General features: G+C 42.4%; 2 protein-coding genes across 15 annotated transcripts in view; both read right to left on the reverse strand.

The window, feature by feature from the left end:
- LOC139620643 (ERC protein 2) overlaps positions 1-15,404 on the reverse strand; it is a 151,983-nt gene extending 136,579 nt beyond the window's left edge. For 5 of the 14 annotated variants that reach the window (XM_071476382.1, XM_071476379.1, XM_071476380.1 and 2 more), the window contains exons 1-4: positions 15,263-15,398; positions 11,323-12,473; positions 7,208-7,231; positions 6,309-7,064 (exon numbers count right to left, since the gene is read on the reverse strand). In XM_071476382.1, the coding sequence (XP_071332483.1) occupies positions 6,309-7,064; positions 7,208-7,231; positions 11,323-12,192 (1,650 nt within the window). In that variant the 5' untranslated portion in view covers positions 12,193-12,473; positions 15,263-15,398. The other 9 variants (XM_071476372.1, XM_071476376.1, XM_071476373.1 and 6 more) reach the window with 8 other exon arrangements.
- Positions 15,405-16,797: 1,393 nt separating this feature from the next.
- Positions 16,798-20,982, reverse strand: tlr9 (toll-like receptor 9). The gene is made up of 3 exons (XM_071476391.1): positions 20,883-20,982; positions 17,250-20,216; positions 16,798-17,133 (listed from the first exon to the last, which is right to left on the reverse strand). Exons 1-3 carry the CDS (start codon positions 20,883-20,885, stop codon positions 16,927-16,929), a joined length of 3,177 nt encoding a protein of 1,058 aa, XP_071332492.1. The 5' UTR covers positions 20,886-20,982; the 3' UTR covers positions 16,798-16,926.
- Positions 20,983-21,065: the final 83 nt, after the last annotated feature.

The following is a 21,065-nucleotide window of genomic DNA, read 5'->3' on the forward strand; positions in this document are numbered from 1 at the left end:
GTGTATTCGGCCAAGTCCATTCACAACAAGTAACAACACTGCAAGTTGATAACTTGCAACTACAGGGAGGTATGCATGGCAAACATTTACAATTACTGCAGTGTTTTAGTGATCTGTTGGCCACTGCAGCAGTTCAGGACTAGGCACACATAGTTGTAGTACATGAGGGAGTGGTGCTTGCTCAAGGGCACCTCAGTGGTACTAAGCGCTGTTCTTTCAATCCGCACCCAGATTGATCTGTATCAAAGAGGCTTGTCAAAGCTTTCGGCCACTTCCACCTTCACTGAGGAGTCCTTGCAGGGTGATTGGATTGGACCGTACACTGCGACAGTGTGGAAACAAAATAAGTTGCAGGTGACAAAACAAATGAACGGTATGTAGGTGTATTTATGGCAAAAGGGACCAAAATCTAAAAGTTGTATTGAACTGAATTAATCAATTACGTTACATAGGATATAAAAATTACATATCATGTAGCACATCTAAGGAAAATGAACAGCTTTGAGTGGCATTGAAAAATGAGGGAAATTGCCTCTTTCACCAGTGGGACAGATACACAGTTCAAAAGTACAGATGGGTTAAAGGGAGAGATACTAAAATACTATCAAAGCCAAACATGGAAAAATGACAGACAGTCCAGTGGGTAGAGAAAAGCCACCAAATCAGACAGAAACCACAGTGAGATGAGATGTTCATATTGAGACAGCTCAACAGGCAGTCAGAGGAGATAAAAAGCATGGATAAAGATAGAAGGGGAAGCAACACATTGCCAAGATTTCCCATTGCTCCCATTTGTCCCAGTGCTCCCAGTGAGTTTAAAGGAGAGGGAACAAGAGCCTTATCCTCTTGTCTATGTCATCCACGGATAAGGAGGGATTACTGCTGTCAGAGCATTCCTCCCACAGACGGGCATGCCCACTGCTGCCACAATCCTAATCTTCCAATGACCGTATGTGTATTAATGTGTCACTCTGAGTGTAGGTATGTCACTGTGTGCCTGTCTGTCTTTTTGTCCGCCTGTGATCGTTTATCTGTCCCTTGAAGAAAGTGTGCGTAGTAGCTCCTTATCAACAAAGAGCACAGTTCTCAAAACTGTTGTGTCTCTCACTGGGGGAAATTAAGTCATGCAAGAGAGCATGTCATCAAAGACTCCTCTGCTCAACATGTGTCAGAGGACCAAGCATATGGAATGAATAGGATCAAACGTAACACTATAGCATTAAGTGCCGGCATCCTGAATGAAGGATACGGTCAAAAGGTTCAATTCTAGCCTGAAGGCAATGGTGTCATGTACGCCATGCGTAGACTACAACATGCACAGATTCTGCACAGACACACACACACACACACACACACACACACACATTCATCAATCACATTCCCATCCCTTCTCCATCAGTGAGAGGAAAAGGGAGAAAAAGAATCACATTTGCTTGCCACAGATGTGAGAATGTGTCCGCCTATCAGCTCAAAAGAGCAGCTTTAAAGAGCAGTTTGAAAAGACAAAGGGAAAATCAGAGGGAAATCAAAGCCTTGCCGAGAAACAGGGAGAGGGTGAGGAGAAGGTTTGAGGGTGTAATTTTGTCCCGATAAACTTTTCCGCTCAAACATTCTGGGAGATCAACAGAGCGTGGCGGGTATGTGGTGCCCGGGGTGTGGTGGGGAGGGAGCACTGGTGTGTGTGTGTGTGTGTGTGTGTGTTTGCTGATGGTATTTACAGTGGTCTTCTAAAGTTAGTTGACAGGGGCTTCATTAGCAGGGACTGAAAGTAGCCAATTAAGAATCGAGCCCTAAAAAGCCCCACCCAGGACCAAACAACCATACCACAACCGATAGCAGATCAGTTCAGAAAGAAACAAAGACTGAGTTGTAAATGTTGATGGGCACTGACACATACACGGGCAGAAGGGCAGATGAGAAAGGAGAGAGAAGGTGACATAAACACTTTGCAGCTGACAAGCTGGTGGCATTAGAAAGGAGGAAAAAGAAAAAGCAGGAAAGAGATTACAAAAAAGATGGATTTGCTGACATGAACGTCCACTTCTCCTCAACATGCTGGCACTAGAAAGTTTTAAAAAGCTACATTTCAGAAGTTTCATCGATGTTTGAGAGAGGGCTGCGGGGGCAGACAGAGAGGGGCTGCCAAAAACATCAGCAGGACTTCTGAAGGTAGTCATACTATAGAAAAACAAGGGAGCTATAAGTGCTTTGCCCTTACATTCTTAATAGCAGAGCAATGCTACATACTCAGTCTCACGGATCGAATACTGAGTGAGATGTCTTCATATACAGTAGGGGCCCTAACTCGGCCCAGAGCTCCTAAGGACCATATGAAATCTGCAGTATGATATGTATGAAAGTAGATATGCCATCCCCAAGTAAAAAATCTCACAGTGTGAGTGTGCATGTGTGTGCGTGCGCACCATTGGCAGCAGGTCAGGGCTGGGCAGGAACAGACCAGTGGTGCGGCTGTTATTATTGGGTCTACAGGGACCTGGCGACTGGGGAGAGTCGATTAGGCCCAGATTTATGCCTCTCAGCATGTGTGTGCATCTATGTGTGCGCCATCACACATAACTTAGGCTCACTGTTCGTGCATGTTACTGCCACAGTGGTTAAATTCTAATAGAACACTGCCCCTTTGTGGACATTGCTAGTACTGCAGAAATGTACATTTTTCAGTAAACATTATAGAGGAGAGGCTGTTTGAAAAGAAGATCACATCATTCTAACTAGATATTGACTAGATGGCCGACATAGATGTGCCAGTGTTTCTATGTCAGGCCTGTGCAGCTAAGACAGTCTGACAGCTGACAAGGCTAAAAAGGAAACACGTGCGAGAGAGCAGCACCACACACACGATCTAATGACAACATACATCAGCAGGTGAAGGAGTGACGGAGCGAGCTTTATATCCATACATACTGCACCCCAGCAGATCATACACACACAAACACTGACAGCTGGCTCAAGTAACTCCACATCTGGACATGGTCTGTAAGTGCTGAGTGGTACAACAGACAGAGAGAGAGGAAGTGGAGGAGAGAAAAAAAGAGATTTCAGTTCTCTGTGGCCTCTTACTCAATTCTCTGATTTGAGTCATGCAAACTGACATAGGTTCATACATTTTCACACCTGTCTCCTAAACTCTCCTCACATAAAAAAAATTAAGATAATATAAACACGAATTTAATTTGATAATTTCTCTTCACACCAGCAAGGGACACCAAGAAAGCCCCTATGTCAACCCTCAGCCATGTTTGAAGGATAAATAAAAGGAGAGGCGAACTGAAAATGGAGGCATTTATTATCCCAGCTCAAGCTAAACAAGCTGGGCCATTTTAAAGAGAGTAATGGGTGCGGTAATGAAAGGCAGTTGGGCTGGTTTCCTTTGGAGCTAATGAAAAAAAAGAGTAGTGCCCCCTAATTGAGGCAATAGCTGCACTACCATTCACCGGCTTGCCTTCCCTAACCATGACAAGTGCAAGTGTAAGGCTAAATTACCACTCTGACACATAAACAATGGCAAGAGGCCTCCACAGGATGTAGGTTTCTTCTTACAGTTAAATAGAAATCCTTCAGTAAATCTGTATTCAGCCTCAGATTCCACACTAACCACAAACTGATGAAAGAGTCAAACTGTCAGACAAGTTGACTGTTCTTCACCACAGTGTCAATACACTACACTTATAAATACCTAGAAATTAAAGGTTTCCATTCATAAATGTTGACTTTTTAAAACATTTTTGTTACTTTCTAAAAACTGATCGAGTCTTATGATTCACTGCTGGAGAATTATTACAAGACTTATTGACTTACTGTTGTTTGTAGTGAAAATGGAGAATGTATTTTATCCCTCAGCAGCTACTTTATTCACTATCTTAAATATGCTTTCCTTACCCTCATTACAATTCAATGATTTTCAGGCTACTATAAAAAGTATATTTAAAATATGTGTCTATTCATATGGACCATGCACACTGTTAACCATAGATCTTAACGCATGTTCTGTATATACAGCCCACACAATAAAAATACAAATAGCAATTCAAGAGCTCTTCGGCATATGAACACTGAGTTTGGTGCCTCTGTCACTTTCAGCAAGGCTGAAAAACTGAAAATGAACAGCTACACTGACTGCAGTTTATGCAGTAATCAATTCAGCTCAGTTCAACACATCAAAGTACGCAAGTATGCAAACGACCTGTCTGCAGTCTGTCTGTGTGTGTGTGTGTGTGTGTGTGTGTGTGTGTGTGTGTGTGTGTGTGTGTGTGTGTGTGTGTGTGTGTGTGTGTGCATGCCTCTCCATCTCACACACACACACACACACACACACACGCACACACACACACACACACACACACACTTATATACATATATCCACACAGGGAGGCTCCATCACCCCATCTCAACCTCAGAGGAGAGGAGGCCAGAAAGGAACGAGGGGAAAAAAAACGAAAGAACAACAATCACCTCTCTTTTCAATCAGGGCGGTCAGAGTGTTTTCCCTCATTAATCATACATTAATATTCAGACAAACATAGCCTGTTTTTCTACCTTAGAAAAACACTCCTTTCTCCCATCTCTCTCACTCTCTCTCTCTCACCTCTCAGACTCACTCGCCCTCTCCTCCTCCACTGCACACAGTACGTGTTAAGCTGTCAAGCAGTTAAAAATAGCACAGCACACAGAGCGTGTGTTAACAGGTACTCACCTCTTACACACACAGCATGGTTAGGTCCTATACATACAAATAGTCACACACACACACACACACACACACACACACACAAATACACACATGCACAGCAGTGGCTGCATTAGCATGGGCTGAAACACCCACGCTCCCCTCTGACAAAATCACCACAGTGACCAAACACCCGGCATGGGTGGATATCCCATCAGCCACCGGCAGCCCAGCGAGGGAGTGTCCTCGCTAGAAACGCTAAGCCGACAGGCCCCAGATGTGCACACATGGTCGCATTCCCACAGACGCACAAACACACACACACAATCATTCTGACTGGGCACAGCAAAGAGAGGCAGACAAACACAAAGACAGAAAAACAAGAACATTGTGACACAAACAATAGCCGAGGCAAGAACAGACATATAAAGCACGCGCACACACACACAGACAGACACACACACACACACACACACAAACACACCCACACACACAAACACACCCACACTGACAGAGAGGTAGAGAAATTAAAGGCTAAGAAGATTTAGGAGTTAAAAATAAACAAGGCAGGAATGAGGAGCACAGAGCAGCCTCCTGCTCGCCCTCCTGGCAAAGGCTACAGACACACCTGTGCTACACCAACACTTACTGCAGGCCGGGTACTTTAAAATACTCAATCAATAAAACTGAGTCTCCGAAGTGTAAGACTGAAAAAATGTGAAAGACTTGGCTCCTAAATCAGCAAAGAAGATTGGTCTTCTCTTGTATTTTAACTGAGACTTTTATGAAGAGCTGCAACCAAAATTTCTGCCTCATTAAATTATGTTTAATTTCCACTGGACAACAATCTCACTGCATGTCACATACTGCATAATGAATGCTAAATGCCAAATGCTGTGTACAAAGCACAGAAAAATAGCAAATGAGCAATTGCGGTGTGAGCATGCGCACACACAGAGGCACACAGACACACACACACACACATACACACACACACACACACACACACGGGAACAGAGTCAGATTGTAAAACTGCATGGCTGTATAAAGGCTTAGAGCTGTCCGTATGTTAATCTGGCCCATTGATAAGACCTGCTGAGCTGCTTTCTGCTCCCACACTCTACATAATACAAACACATTCACAGGCACGCAGGCACGCACACACACACACACACACACAGATACAAGCAAATAAATGCACAGACAAATATCAATTAATCTCATCACTAAATATCCGTATTGAACTAAATACTTAAAACAATAGATCATATATGCATTTAAGTAATAATATGGAAAAAGCATTAACATCATGGCAACCATTAATATACTGTATCACATTATCTGTTTTGGTATTTGGTATTGAAAATTAAATGCCATCTTGTTGTTTTTAACTAACCATCGTGCACTAAACTGTATGGTGGTACAATTTCCAAAATCATTCTGGGGGAAATCTGACGTCATAATTGCTCTGAATTGTTGATATAGAAATGCAATATTAATATATCAATACTAAAAAAAACACTTCTACTGTTAAACTCACTTTGATACTACAAATGAATGCTTCAGATGCAAAACCTTTCATTCTCTGGAGCATTAAAAAACATGAGGAAGAAAAACACACCTCTCTCACATGCATGTTCTCCAGCTGTGCCTCAGCCTCCTGTGCAGCCATGGTGATGATGCCTGTCCTTTGTCCCCGACCCCAGTGTCCCTGACCTTGACCTTGGCCCTGAAGCATCTCCAACAGCCTCTGGATGCTCTCGTCCCGGGCCCCCAGCGTCTGCTTCTGAGAGTCGATTCTCATCTCCATCTCTTCCATGGTCTTCCTCAGCAGGAACAGCTCCTTGGCCTGCCGCTCGTGCTCCGATTGCAGCCGGAAGAAATTCTCCTCTGACGGATCCACAGGAGGGGGTGAGGAGAAGCCGTCACAGCCAGGCACCTGGCAGGGGCTGCAAGGTCGGAGGGAACTAGAGCTGGGCGCTGCTGCCGGACCTTGGCTGGAACTATAGAGAGGCTGATTTGGGCTGTTCCTTGGCCCAGGCTGAAGGGTGTTGGCGGGGCTGATTCTCTGCATGGTTATTGCAGTGTTACAGCCATACCCAGGGCTGTGAATAATGATGTCAGCTTCCTGTTGCCTTGGACTGTAGGTGTTGGATGGGCTGGCTCTGGGGCTGTTCTTTGGCCCAGGACTGTGCAGGTTGCTGGGGCTTTGTCTGGGGCTGTGGCCAGGACTGAGCCCCCCTCTGTGGTCCTGGTCCATATGGAGTTCCCTATAGGAGCTAGAGTTCCCCTGCTGCCGTTGTTGCTGCAAACGACTGTTCATCTCCCTGTGAGCCCTCAGCTCCTCCTGAAGCTCCTGAACTGTGAGCGGAAGCTGCTGCAAAGATAAAGAAAGAAAGCTTGACTCCCTGTTCATTTCATAGGCACAGAAACATACCACACACACAAATCAAAAATTGCTGAACACATGATGACACACATACAAAAAATATACTGTATGGTTTGGTACATAAAACCAACCTTGTTTCTTCTGATATCCCCATGCTGCAGCAGAGAGATGTGACATAAGAAAGACACACACACACATGCATAAAGCCAAAATAGAAAGCAGGCAGAATAAAAAATACTCTAAATATCAAACCACTAGTAGATTACTTCAGTCTCCTCAGTTTGTATGTTTGTTAGGTGGTGATCACATGCTTTGGTCACAAGGGGGCGACATATCTTTATCTAGACATATCTAACACAAGGCAAGGACATGGTATGTACTGTAATTCAGTGCAAAAGTGATGGCGATTTGTTTGCAATGAGATGACCATCAAAAGAGGACAGGGTAAAAGGTGATGGTATTCCACATGAAAACAATTAAAATATGTCATGTTAACAGAGTACCTCAAAGACAATCAGAGCTACAGCTACTGCCTAACTGTAAAGAGCCCTTTGGGGCCCACAATTGTCCACTCAATACGACACGTGAACAGACTGATAATACAAATACATTTTCCCCACAGTTTCTTGCTTTGCCATCATACAGAACAGAAAACTCTAAATGGCATGTGCACCACGTTGAGAAGATCTCTGCCTCAAACTAAAATAATTTTTGTGGGTTTGTCTGAGCAAAGTGAGTTTGTATAGATGGACTCATCAGTGCATGAAAGAAACTGAAGATGTTTACTGATGCACTGACTGATTTATTTGTCAACTCATTTATTACTAAGTAACACAGATGGGCCCCAACAGAGCAGTGCTGAGAAAAAACACATTCCTGCTTTTGCCGCATGCTGCGGTGCAAAGTAATACAAATAACAATATGTAAATTTACATTCACAGCTCTCATCTCTCCTGTCTTGGAAATGGAAATTCAGTCTGTGCTTGAAACCATGGACACAGGGCATTCTTGACTAAGCGAGGTGAGAAACTGGTGTAAGGAAAAGAAAAAATAAACACTCACACAACACCATACGCAACATAGAGTGTGAAAAATAAATGAAACAAACAAAACGGAAGTTAAATTACTAATCTTTTCATCCATGTGAAGGTATTACTAATTTTTTCTCCTCTGCTTGAGTCAAGAAGGTGGGGAGCACCAAGGACACAGAATTGAGATGTAGGAGGGAGGCGAGGGCGACCAGGGATAATCAATGCAACAAGCTACCACTGAATATCAAGTCAGAGTGGGTGGACAATCCTCCACACAAAGATCCTCCGCACGCACACACACACACACACACAACCCAGACTGTAGACACAAATGCATATGTACAAATGTACACACCATGCATACACACACACACACACACACACCAAACAAACAGATGGTGAGGGGACACCTCTGGTCATTGCGGCTGAGAGAAAAGGTGACATTCTTTATGCTAATGATAAAGTTCTCCTGTCAGACTGAACTCTTCCCCGAGTGTCTCAAAGGGCAAAAAAACAAGGGAAACAGAGAAGAAGGGGGGAAAAAAAGAGCTGGAAAGTGATAATCTGAAAGGAGAGATGTGAGGTAGAGGTGATAAGGGAGAGAGAAGTGACAACAGATGAGAGTTAGAATAGCATCGTCTGCATGAGGTGTGGCTTTTCTCTTCTCAAAATTAACTGGTAAATGAAAGATAAAGGTCTTTTTTTATCTTAAATGATAGGACTGTAAACACTGTGAGAGAAAGTTAAAGTTGAGACAAAAATGGCTGGTAACAATTTAATGAGTGATTGCTATTGCTATTGAAGTTGCGATCACTATTGACTGGGGTTGGACTATTCTTGTGTCTGTGTGTGTGTGTGTGTGTATAAGAAAAGAGAGAGGGAGAGAGATTAGTCAATTAATTGATTAGTCGATCAACAGAAAAATAATCTGACACTATTTTGATGATAACAAATTTGCTCATTTCAGCCTTTTATATGTTAAGATTTCATGTTTTCTCTTTTTACTGTTGCTGTAAACTGAATATTTTGGGTTGGTTGGACAAAGCAGGACACTTGATGACGTGACTTTGGAGACTGTGAAACATAATCAACTTTTTCACTGTTTTCAGACATTTTATAGACTAAACGACTAATCGAGAAAATAACCAGGAGATGAATTTAAGTATTTCTTAGTTGTAACCCTAACAGAACGAGTAATATAATGTCCTATAATGATTAATGTTTTGCTGGCAGGATATATAAGCTAACATAGAACACACTGATTTATTGGGTTCCATTAACAACCAAACTGATACTACAGTCGGACACATTACTAGTGGGTGTGTGTCACATTGTTTTTCTGTATCAAGTCATATTAAAGATGCTAGAAGTGTATGACAGATGGTAGATGGTTCTTCTATTCAGACAACAGGCTACATATGAGGGCTAGAGGACACAACATTACTTGAGCTTTTAATGGAATCTATCAAAGACAGGATGCAGGATCTTTTCTTTTTATTTGTGTGGTTTTGGCAGGTGGTTCGATGGACCCGCCCCCTCCGAGATTTTTAAATGGACTGCCAGTTTTGATCACATTGATGAAATTATCCATTTCTGCTTCAACTGGTGACCTATTGTACTCTATTAATAAGGGCTTTTAATAAGGCACACAAGGGTTATGGGGTCATGAATCTACAGGTAAGGTACACTAAGCGGTTTCAGTGGATAAATAAAGATAAAAGGAGGCGCACGTCGAGGTAAAAACACAGGACAATAGAGGGTGTTAGTATGGGAGAGACAAATGAGCCGATACTTGGGAAAAAAAAGTAACACAATAGTTGTATGAGTCTATCGCCTGCAGGAGCGGAACAGAGACAAACACATCCATCTATCACAGACAGGGCCAAGTCAGGACCAGCCTGTAGATACACAGAGACTGTCCTGCTCCATTTTAATGCCACAGACACATGAATCTCAGGAATACTAGTTCAGTGAAAACACACATTCATTGTCTGTAAATCTCACTATAGTCCTTCTGGCAGCTTTGTGGGTGGTAAAACAGAGTGTGTATCTGTTTTTGTGTCCCTGTATGTGGGCTGTGTGTGTGCATGTGGTTTTCTTTTCAGGAAGAGAATGACGGGGGGTAAACGCAGATCTTCCGCAATTTTACAGATAATTCTGTTTAAAGGAAGTTATTTTGTATCAACCAAAACTCTGTAAAGAGCAGCAATTATTATCTTCCCGAGAGAGCAAAGCAATTCTGGTTAAATTTTCAAACTTTATGTTTTATATTTTTGGTTTCAAAATGAGAGGTGCGGGTGTGTGTGGGTGTGTGTCTCACAGTGTCCACACATTATGACAATGTGAGATGAAAAAGCTATAAATACAAATGCAGAGGTGGCTCCTTGGTTACAAGAGGAAAGAGTCAGATGCAGGAGTGCAGATATAATTAAAGTTCATGCACGCCTGTGTGAGAGAGATGAGGTGCAGGAGACGGCTATAAAGAGATTCAACAGAACACACACAAGCTGCATCGTGTGTCAAAGAGTCTCAGAGCAGGATGAAATATATCTTATGTGGATTTCCAGGTATTTCCCTCCAGAGAAACGCTGACAAACACACACGACACATGAGGAGGTAAAATGCCACACAGACAAATGGAGAAACAGACTGTCGGCAAGATAGAAAGCAGAACGACAGAGGAGGAAAGAACAGACATACAGTGTGTATGTGCAGTGAGACAGACAGATGGATAATGCCTCAGACTGAGTGGGCCAGACTCCAGGGAGAGGTAGCACAGGACAGCCATGGTCACTATCCCTTCAGGAGTAGCTGTGAGCTTTTTTTGAATCTGGCTAACACTTAAAATGGCTGCCACCATGGGCATGTTCCCATGGAAACACAGACAGCGCTGAGCCTGGCAAGCATCTTTACAAATGAAGTAGACAGAAACCTTCCTATGCAACCTTGAAGACAGGAACAAAAGGTATGATGTGCAGAGGAGATGGGCGAGTCGATACAAAAAGTCTGTGCGAGCACACAAATGAAAGAGTTTCATTTCAAATGGAGATTTCTACCATTTGAAAATTTTGATGCCTTCACTGCTGGGGTGACTCACTGTTTAATACTGAAGTTGTTGCGCATTGGATGAAGTTGTTTGTGCCATTTAAAAGTTTTGCTCGACGTGGATATGATGCATCTTTGAAACAAACTCTTCAATTTGTCAGTTTTCTCACCTGGAGTTCCTCTTGGTTTGTCCTGTATTGGTCCTTCAGAGCTGAGGTCCTCACACCCTCCTCCCGCCTACCCCCCTTGTCTCGCTTTACATCGGGGCTCCAGAAGTTGACACTGTTCATGCTGGGGCCTGTCCTTCCATCCCTCCCTCCATCAAGTTCTCTCCTCAGGTTGTCATTCTCCCTCTGCAGCTCCCTCAGCTGAGCCTGGAGATCAAATGTGGAAGCCTCTCCCCGTCCAGCAGAGTCCAGTGTCTGTGGATGCCTGCCAGACTGGTGCCGCAGACTGGAAGTCCTTGCAGAAAGCAAGGTCTGGTCTCCATAGTGGTCTGACAAGTGATGCAGCCCAGAGGAGGTGATGTTTGGGCTGCTACCCATTGCTGTTGTCCGGCCAGTGTAGGAGGAGCGGCTGGTGCTCCTGCCCAGCGTCATAGTGCCTTTGGGGTACCCACCAGAGGGTTCCAAGGAATCGCGCTCACTGGGGTACATGGTGCCTGAAGTGGCATAGGCAGCACTCAAAGACTGAATATTCTCCATAGACATTGTCTTACCCCCAGGTGCTGTCGCCGAACCGCGAGCTGCTCCTTTGTCTGCTGCTGTGGCAGGTTTGCTCTTTGAACCTGGCCTCGACACCGGCCCTTGACCTCCTGTCAATTTAGGCGTAGGCACAGGTGCAGGCACACCTCCTGACACAGAGCCTGGTTCAAGCCCTGACCGGGAGCCTGGTGCTGAGCTTACAGCCTGTTTGCCTTTCCCCTGTTTAGGGGACCGTGCAAAGCGTGAATGAGACATGCCGCCATCAGTGTGCCCACTATTCTTTGGGCCAGCAGACAGCTTGCTCTGTGAGGGCTTGGCTCTAATATTTAAAGGCATTTTTTATATGGCAAAAGTGGACTTCTGACAGGAAACTGTTAAAGTTGGGAATATTTTCATGTCCCTTTATGGAACAAGAATGTATAACAAGATTTCAGGTAAAGGCCACTTCTCAGCCTCTCAGTTTTCACCTGTCCATCCCTGATTCTTTAGGGCACGAGGCTGAGTCTTATTTAGTCCTGTTAAAAGAAAGCAGCAGTGACTGTTAGCTACGGGGCTCCTACGCACAGAGGCCAAAGGTCTTGTGGTTTCAGCTACAGTGCAGGACATCATCATGGATTCTAGACAGGTAAAAAGTAAGACACACATTGAGAGAAAGACAAATCATATCACATTTCTCAATACTGAGTTCACCTTTTAAAATCTCTGCATACAGTCAGCGTGGACCAAACTGTGGATCACACCTTTTAAGATTCATTAACTGTTTTCTCTCTTAAAGTAAAATACCACCAAACGTTTGTATTTACAGTTCATATTGCACATGTTTATATACTATTGTAAAAATGACAGAACTACGTACAGTACTATTGTAGGGTTTCATTTAAATTCAAAACCTTAAATAACACTGAATTCACACATGTTCACCTAAAAAGAAATTTAAAAACGCATTAAAAAACACATAATATCCTAATCTGGAGATGCAACACTGATTGCCTCTCTTCGTTCCTTGATGACCTCTATGAAAGACTTGTACAGTGGAGGGGGGGCATCTGAGGCCAAATCCAGAACATTTTGTAATTTAATGGGATGATGTGGCTGTTTGACTGCTCTCTCCCAGTCACAGAGATGCGGTCACTCTTCCCTCCACCTTACCCTCCATCCTTCAATCCCACAGAGGAATTATTTTCCTCATAAAGGTGGAAAGTTTATGACCACCGGCCACATGATCAGAATGATCAGATGTCCCTCTTGGACACAATGAACGCTTAATGTCTGAGCGTATCTGCAGAAGACTGCCAGGGACGGCTCAGGCTGCAAAAAAGGCAGCATGATCCATGCAATAAAGAAGTGCCATTGTTTTTGTGTAAAAAAATAACATAAGCAGCATCAATACATGGTTATGATACTAATTACAATATAAGAGGTTACATACTGATACGAAAACAACTTTTTGGTACTTTGCTTTGAGCAATATAAACATGTTTTCTTCAAAACTTCTCAAATGTTAAACGTTAAATGTCTAAACATTTGGTAGAACTGTGGTTTAAATCAAGACCTATCTGATCAATAATAAGAATAAGTGACCAAGGCAACACATCTGACATACAACAGCAACTCCAGCCCTACATGGTTCATGGGTGAAGACTAAATAACTAACACTTTACAGACTTTAAACAGTGGATACCATAATTTGTTAGTCTTCACTCATATCTTCATTATTCTCTCTTCATTATTTGGACTTGTGAGAGTGAGGGGAGAACAGGAAAAGAATGTCTCTAATCACCTGGGTGGAGCTCCGTGGTGCTCCATACCACTGGCTACTATAAGGCCCTTTCTCATTACGGTCAGAATACCTTGCACAGCCAGAGTCGCCACAGTATACGGTGAAAGAAAAAAAAAAACAGAGGGACCAGCTGGACCATTTCAGCACCATGGACAGCACTGACTCTACTCCTCATGAGGCACATGGATTCTAAGTCTGCTCAGGTTTTAAGGAAACAGGGAGAAAAGTGTGTAATTGGCTACACCCAGGGCAGAATGCAGAGGGAATTGGAAGACCAGTCTTTACTATCTGCCATCCCTCTGGGGCACCTGCAAATTCATCATCACACTTTATCAGGCTGTAGACACATCAGTACCTTAGGCTTCAACTAAAAATAGAGGACAAAAATAGACTGTTGGAATTTAGGCTAAATCATACTTGGAAGGTACAGCATGTTAATAATGTGCCTATATGAGTACAAAATCACCATATATTATACAATATTTTTATATCATACAAAATAGTATAGGGTCATTTGTTGTCTCTGTGGTGTAAATAGCTATACATTTATACAAGTAGGTAAATATATCCTTGGGGAATCAAAGTAAGCTCAACCTAGTCTGTTATGGACCAGATATTGGAGACGGTCTGCAAAGCAGAGGCAAATCCAAATCATAATCCCTCCTCTAATCCAAGAGGATTGGGTGCTGGGAGTCACTGCACAGGATTCAACTGAGAGATTGGTTAAGTCTGCTTGTCAGTCATAACATAGCTGTCAATCCCTTATCCATCATTGTTAGAGACAATGAATTTAAGCCCTATGTTCCAGCAATGGAACCATCAATTCCGTGTATAATTTTGGCCCATCAGGTGTAAAAATGCTTATCTAAAGTGAGGGCGGCAATTCAACGATGACGGTTCAAACAAAACAACAAAGACAACTGTAAAGAAACTGCAAATATGTCAGCTCGCTACTATTAAAGCTCCGTGTATCAGTTGAATTAAGATGGAGATATCACAAGTCACTGCAGCTGGTCAGTTTCGATGGCGCCAAGTTCACGCAGCTGTGTACACCACCCGTGTCAAACCACGCTGAGAGAAAGAAAGGGACTGACACACAAAGAACGGACAGTTGGAGAAAAAAAGAAAAAAAAAAAAGATGCAAAAACAGAATGCCACAAGTAGGAAACGCCTCACTTCCCCGGTCCCCGAGCCTCTGCACTTACTTCTGAGCAGGCAGCCAGCTGTTGCCGCGAAGAGAAAAGTCCAGTCGCCGCCCAGACTGCAATAGCACAAGTCGTTAATGTGCATGGAAATAAACTGTCCGCAAGATCCCATCCCCTGTTCACGAAGTTCAACATGCTGCCGACCAAACTATCGAGCTCCCTGTAGTTCATGAGCGGCATGTGATTACGCAGCCCGGACACAGACGCCCGAATAACTCTACTACGACCACGGGCATGAAGGATTAGTTTCTTTGCTCATATTGCACACGGCTACATGAGTCCGAGCGAGTGCCTTACATAATAAATTAATCTGCCCGCACAAACTGAGAGCACACAGTTTCACTCGTTTAAACCCTGCGTGTGGCCAAAACGATGCCACGAAGTCCAGGTGCGTGCACTCAACGTGTGCTCTGTAGCTTACCGGACAGGCGCCTCTCCATCGGCGCGAAGTCTCAGCCGTACCCGGTCCGACCTCGGCGCAGGCTCCATGATCTCATCGGCTCAGCTCTCTCCTGACCTGTCCTGCCATCGGGTCTGCGTGGGCGCGCTCTGCCAAGCCGGCGCGTCCGCGACCCACACGGCGTGGTGGGGCAGCACGAACAGTAACGATTGGAGGGTTTCTATTCTTTTTTCTTTTTTTTTCATACACCTACATGAGCGTCAGTTGGGCATGGCGTTTGCATGGCCTTAGCTCTTAAAACCCAAACTAAAAAAAAAAAAAATAAAAAATCACTTGCATTTAAATTCAAGCAAATAAGCACATGGGATTCCAATCATTTTTTTTTTCCTACAAACCAGACAGCAATACCCTGACAGCCATCAATATGTGAAGCTGTTCATTGTATTAAATGTAGAGACTTGAGAAGTAATCTAAAATTATGATTGGATAAAGCCACAACTAGTTTCGAATGTGCTCAAAACTGTGGACCTGGGCCAAGGCAGCCCAGCAGTGTAGGGAAACTTTACAATGGAACAGCAGGTGTTCAGTTTACTGTTCATTCACTCAATATAACTCAAACAGCAAATGTGTAAGAATAACTATTTTGGTCAGAGGTTTCACTCTCAGAAAAGAGATGTTGTTTGTCAGTCGCAGTCCCACATCATAAGACAAAAAATGAAAGTGGGATCCAAGTGTAAAAGCTAAAATAGATGTACAGTACAAGCAGCTGCAGCTTGTGTGTATGTTTTTTTTTTTGTATCTTATATGCACATCTGTCACTTAACATAACACTTAATCTCCTCTTCTAGTCAGCTTCCTACAGAACTGCTTCCATAAAGCTTCATCTCCTTCTGATGTTACCAGCGAGCTGGTGTTTTGAGACATTATATCCCTGTCCCAAGTGTTCCCCTCAGATTTCTTGAGAATTCATGGTTGACAATTCCTTTACTGATTAGATGCAGTGGGTGAAGTTGGTAAATCTTCTGTAACCTGTAACAGATTACAGGTTTCATTTCCTCACAGTATCTAACCAAAGAGAAGTGAAATTTTGAATTTGGGGGTGGGGGTGTTTTATACACAGGTATATTATGGTATGTTTTTGCAATACTAACACCAATATTAATACTATAAACTAACCTACTGGTATGAAATCAATTCAAGTTTATTTGTTTAGTCCAATATCAATGTCTCAACATCTATATACAAAGTCTTAACTAAACTTAAAGTTAACAATGGGTTAAAATTACAGCCTATATACCAACCCAATCTCTCTGAAGACAACAATTAACTCACTAAAAACAAAAAAGTGAAGAAACTTAAGGATCAGAAATATAAAGAATTAATGAAAATGTCAAATTATATAAAAAAAAATACAAATTAGACTCAAAACATAATACAGAGCAACTGTAAATTATCAGATAAAACAACAGAACACAAGCTTAAGAAAAAGACAAGTTAAATATTTACATGGAAGAGCTGTTACAATACCAAATTAAAAAAAATATTATTCATATTAAAAACATGAATCAAGTATCATTATGTATGTGACATCACAAATCAGAGGATATGTTTGTCAAAATTAGGTAATGGGAGAATAAAGCACCCTTTGTCCACTGAGGAGCTCTGTATCAGCAGTTAGCGTGTAGTCACATAAAACTTTCACTCATGTTGTTGTCGTAAAATGTTAGGTTATCTGATGATAATGCCATTCTCATTTTATTCCAGAAAAGGGGTTGAGCCCTTGGGTTTCTCGGCCAGGACAACACAGACTTTCTGCACAACCTCTTCCTCAGCTGAAGGTACTTCAGTTTGGGAAACATCTCATCCAACAGAACCAGCACAGCTACATCCACCTTGTTTAGATAAAATCAGAGATAATTCTGTGTTGTGAAAACATGGCAACAGCTCAGAGTGGATGAGACCGACATCCAGAAAATGCACAAGAAAGTAAGAAGTAAGTTTTACTGACCTTCTCATCCAAAAGCCGCTGCTGAACCATGAAGAAAGCCTGGCGGATCACACCATTCACTGTCTCACCACCATTAGAACCACTGGACAGCACAAACACTGTTTTCACACTGTTGTAGACAGCATTGTGTAGATTCTCAATACATGAAAGCCCAGGAATCCAGTCCCTCTCTTCTAAACAGAGATAAAATCTCCTGTGATTTGAGTTCTCCAGATTCACAATTAACTCATTGTAGACCCAGTCCCTCACAGCCTGGTTCCTGGTGTCAAACACCACAAAAGCATCATAGTGATTCTGTGAGTCAGTACCTGCGAGCTGGGAATAGCCTTTATGCCCTGCCCAAAGCACCTGTAAGCAATACCACATATCCCAGCCATAGAGATGCTTCAGTAGGGGCAGAACAGTGAATGTCACAGCCAAGAAGGAACTGACAAGGAAGGCTAAGCTACCATATATATCCTGGCAGGAATGCTGGTCGATAGATAGGACACTATGGCCCAGTTGGGACTCTGGGTATTCACAGTGTATATGTGTGGAGAGAAAAGGAATCTGTATTGGAGTACTATGCAAGAAGTCCGCAAACCAAGATGTACCACAATCACATTTAAAGGGGTTGGCATGCAGGGTAAGTTTTTGAAGGGCACTACCATTTTTAAAAGGGGCAGGGAGATATTGATGGTTCAACTCTTTGATCTGATTGTGACTGAGATATAGATATTGCAAAGATTTTGCCTTCCTGAAGAAAATCTCTGGAATGAAACTAAGGCGATTGTGACTGAGATCCAAGAGAGAAAAATTGGCTCCAAAATCTATGGCTTTAAAAGGCAAATAAGAGAGATAATTTTGACTTAGGTCCAGGTGACGTAAATTTCTGAGTCCTGAGATGTTCTTCCATGGGAAATAGTTTAGCAGATTGTGGCTGATGCTGAGGGCCTCAATGCGTCCTGGCAGGTTATACAATATTTCTGGCGTGACTGACATTAGACCGTTGTTAGAGATGTCGAGGTAGATGAGATTTGTCAGGTTTTGGAAGAAATGAGTGTACTTGTTGTTGTCAGTCTCCCACATAATATCAAGGTGATTTCCATTGAAGTAGAGGTACTTTACAGAGCTGCTGATCAGCCTTTGATCTACTCTCGTCCCAATGGCATTGTTTGCAAGACTCAGGACTTCCAAGTTGGTCAGATTTTGGAGGAACTGCAAACGATGGCCCATACCCCTCATTTTAAAGTGAAACTCATTGTTACTAATATCTAACACCTTCAGAGTAGTTTTGAGCTCACTGAAAGCGGAATCATAATAAAGATCAAGCCTATTGTATGACAAATTAAGCAAAACTAAATTTTCCAAGCCATCAAAATGCCCACCCTTCAATGCCTGGCTCATGTAATTGAAGGAAAGGTCTAAACAAACAGCATTTTCCATGCCCACAAACACATGTTTGTTAAGAGACAGAATGTCATTTTGAGACAGGTCAAATGTTAATTTGTACTGGCAGAAATGATTTCTGAAGTCCCACAGTGACAGAAATTGTGATGCATTGTCCTCTGCCAATTCCATCACATTCAATTGGTTTGATTCACTGATCTCATTTACAGAAGTGACTTCTCGATCTCTTACAATAAGGGGTTGGTCACGTAAATTGTGTGCATATAAGTTCTGGTTGTGACAGTTTTTCTGTGCTACATTCTCAGTTAAAGAATTAGAGCAGCATGGAAGGAAATTCAGCATGTTTTGGGAAAGGTCGATATCGATAAGAGATGGTAACTGTTTCAGATATGTCAAGTCACAAGTATTAATGAAGTTCATTCTCAGTTCTAGTCTCTTTAGACTTTTGAGTTTGGACAGAACACTAAGGCTCTGAATTGAAAGCTTGTGGAAAAAGTTACCACTCAGAAGGAGGTGTTGTAGTCCAGATATATCGCCAATATGTGGGGATAGGATCAGTTCCGGAAATGTCCTCAGTGGTTCATAGTTATAGATGAGGCTAATCCAAGTGAGGCCCTTCAGCTCTGAGAAGAAGGTGCCATTACGTATAGCATATGCCAGGAGGTTGTCAGAGAGGTCCAATCTCGTCAAATTCTTCAAATGTCTGAAAAGGCCCTCTGGAAATGTTTTCAGAGAATTACCCCTCAAGCTTAGGTATTTGATGGAGCTGTACTTAGCATAGAATGAGTTTGGATGTAGTTTTAGAGGGAGATTTTGTGGGCAAGGAAAACATGGCCTCGCTGCATGGTCACAACGCTGGCAGTTCCACTCCAAATTCAAACTCTTGAGCATAGTAAGGTTGGCAAATGCTCCTTCTAAGACCTCTGTGATTGTATTCTCTTTTAAATCCAGACTCTCCAGTGAGGGGGGCAGCCCTTTAGGGACAGACGTCAAATTATTATATCCTAAAGTAAGGTTTTTGAGTTTATGGAGCTCCCAGAAAATGCTCTCCCTGATATAAAAGGACTGGTTGCAAGGGTTTGCATAAAAGCAGTTCCTGGAAAGAAAGAGTCCTTCAAGATTTGGAGTTCTTGAAAGGTGGGTAATATGGAAGATGTGATTATTCTGTAGATCGAGAACCCTCAGGGTTTCAGGTATCCAGGGAATGGAGGTAAGGCTATTTCCTGACAGATTCAGAAACTGAAGCTTCAGTAGGCTCCGAAAAGCATAATAGTGGATCTCCATTTTGCATGTGTGTTCTTCTCTCAGTCGCCCTGGTTGACAATTCCCCATTATTTTCAGCGTGTGAAGGTTTGGGACACCTGCGAAAGCATGCTGCCACACTTGCTGTATCTTAGTCCGACTTAAATTGAGTGACACTACAGAGGTAGACTTGATGAAGGGGACATGCCTAAGAGGTCTGTCGCAGCAGTCCACTGTGGTGGCATTCTCATCGGCGTCACATGGGAAGAAGGAGGTATTTATGGTCCTGACTAATGGAAGAAGCTGACCAAGGATGAAGATATTTTTCAACATAGTCTGAAAAACAAGATACCAAATTAATCTCAGTTGTTTGTTGATGGCTCTGAAAATGTAGCCTGAAAAGGTGGTTTCAATTTTCAATTCCACTCCATTCAGTGGTGCTTATTGGCATGAATGTTTTAGAAAAACAATGGTACCAAAGCATCAAAATGCAATTTCCAAAATACAAAATGAACACACCATATACATGTATATATTGTTTATATATTTATTATATATTATTTGCATGTGTGTGCATCAAGGTCATTCACTGTCCCTCAGGTTGTGGCATGTTCAATATATATTTATACGGGGCAGCAAGATATGTCCTGTCCCCTTCTCTTAGGAGTATTTTTAATTTTGAGATGTGATTTGTCAGTTTAAATTTGGAATTACAGAATTGAAGTGTTTGAAGTAAATATTACTTATTTTACTGACCTCTGTCATCTGCCTCAACCATACTTTTTAATCATTGACCGTTCTTTCATTTCATTTGACCTAATATTGCACATTATACAGTACATTCAATAAATATCATGTTATGCAAGTTTAAGAGTTAAAGTGGCTTCAAACAACTGCAAATGAAGCCACTCCAATCAGCTTTTCTTTCTCTATAATGTAACAATAATGTGTCTAAATACCTTGTATATTTCTCATAGCAGAATACAAAGTCATCTAACTTACCATTGCAGATACAGCATGTACAAAATTCAAAAACAGGAGGCAGATGAAGTCTTTAATCCAGGTGGGGATGGGATAGATTAGAAAGGTATCTAAAAGTCTGTGCAGTGACAAGACATGAGATGCATTTATGCAGAAGTGAAAGCATGTGGTAATATGTACCACAACCTGATGCAAATCAGGTGA

The sequence above is a fragment of the Trachinotus anak genome, unplaced genomic scaffold, assembly GCF_046630095.1.
Source record: "Trachinotus anak isolate AG129_WGS33_773 ecotype Australia unplaced genomic scaffold, CSIRO_AGI_Tana_v1 ptg000004l, whole genome shotgun sequence".
NCBI lineage: Eukaryota > Metazoa > Chordata > Actinopteri > Carangiformes > Carangidae > Trachinotus > Trachinotus anak.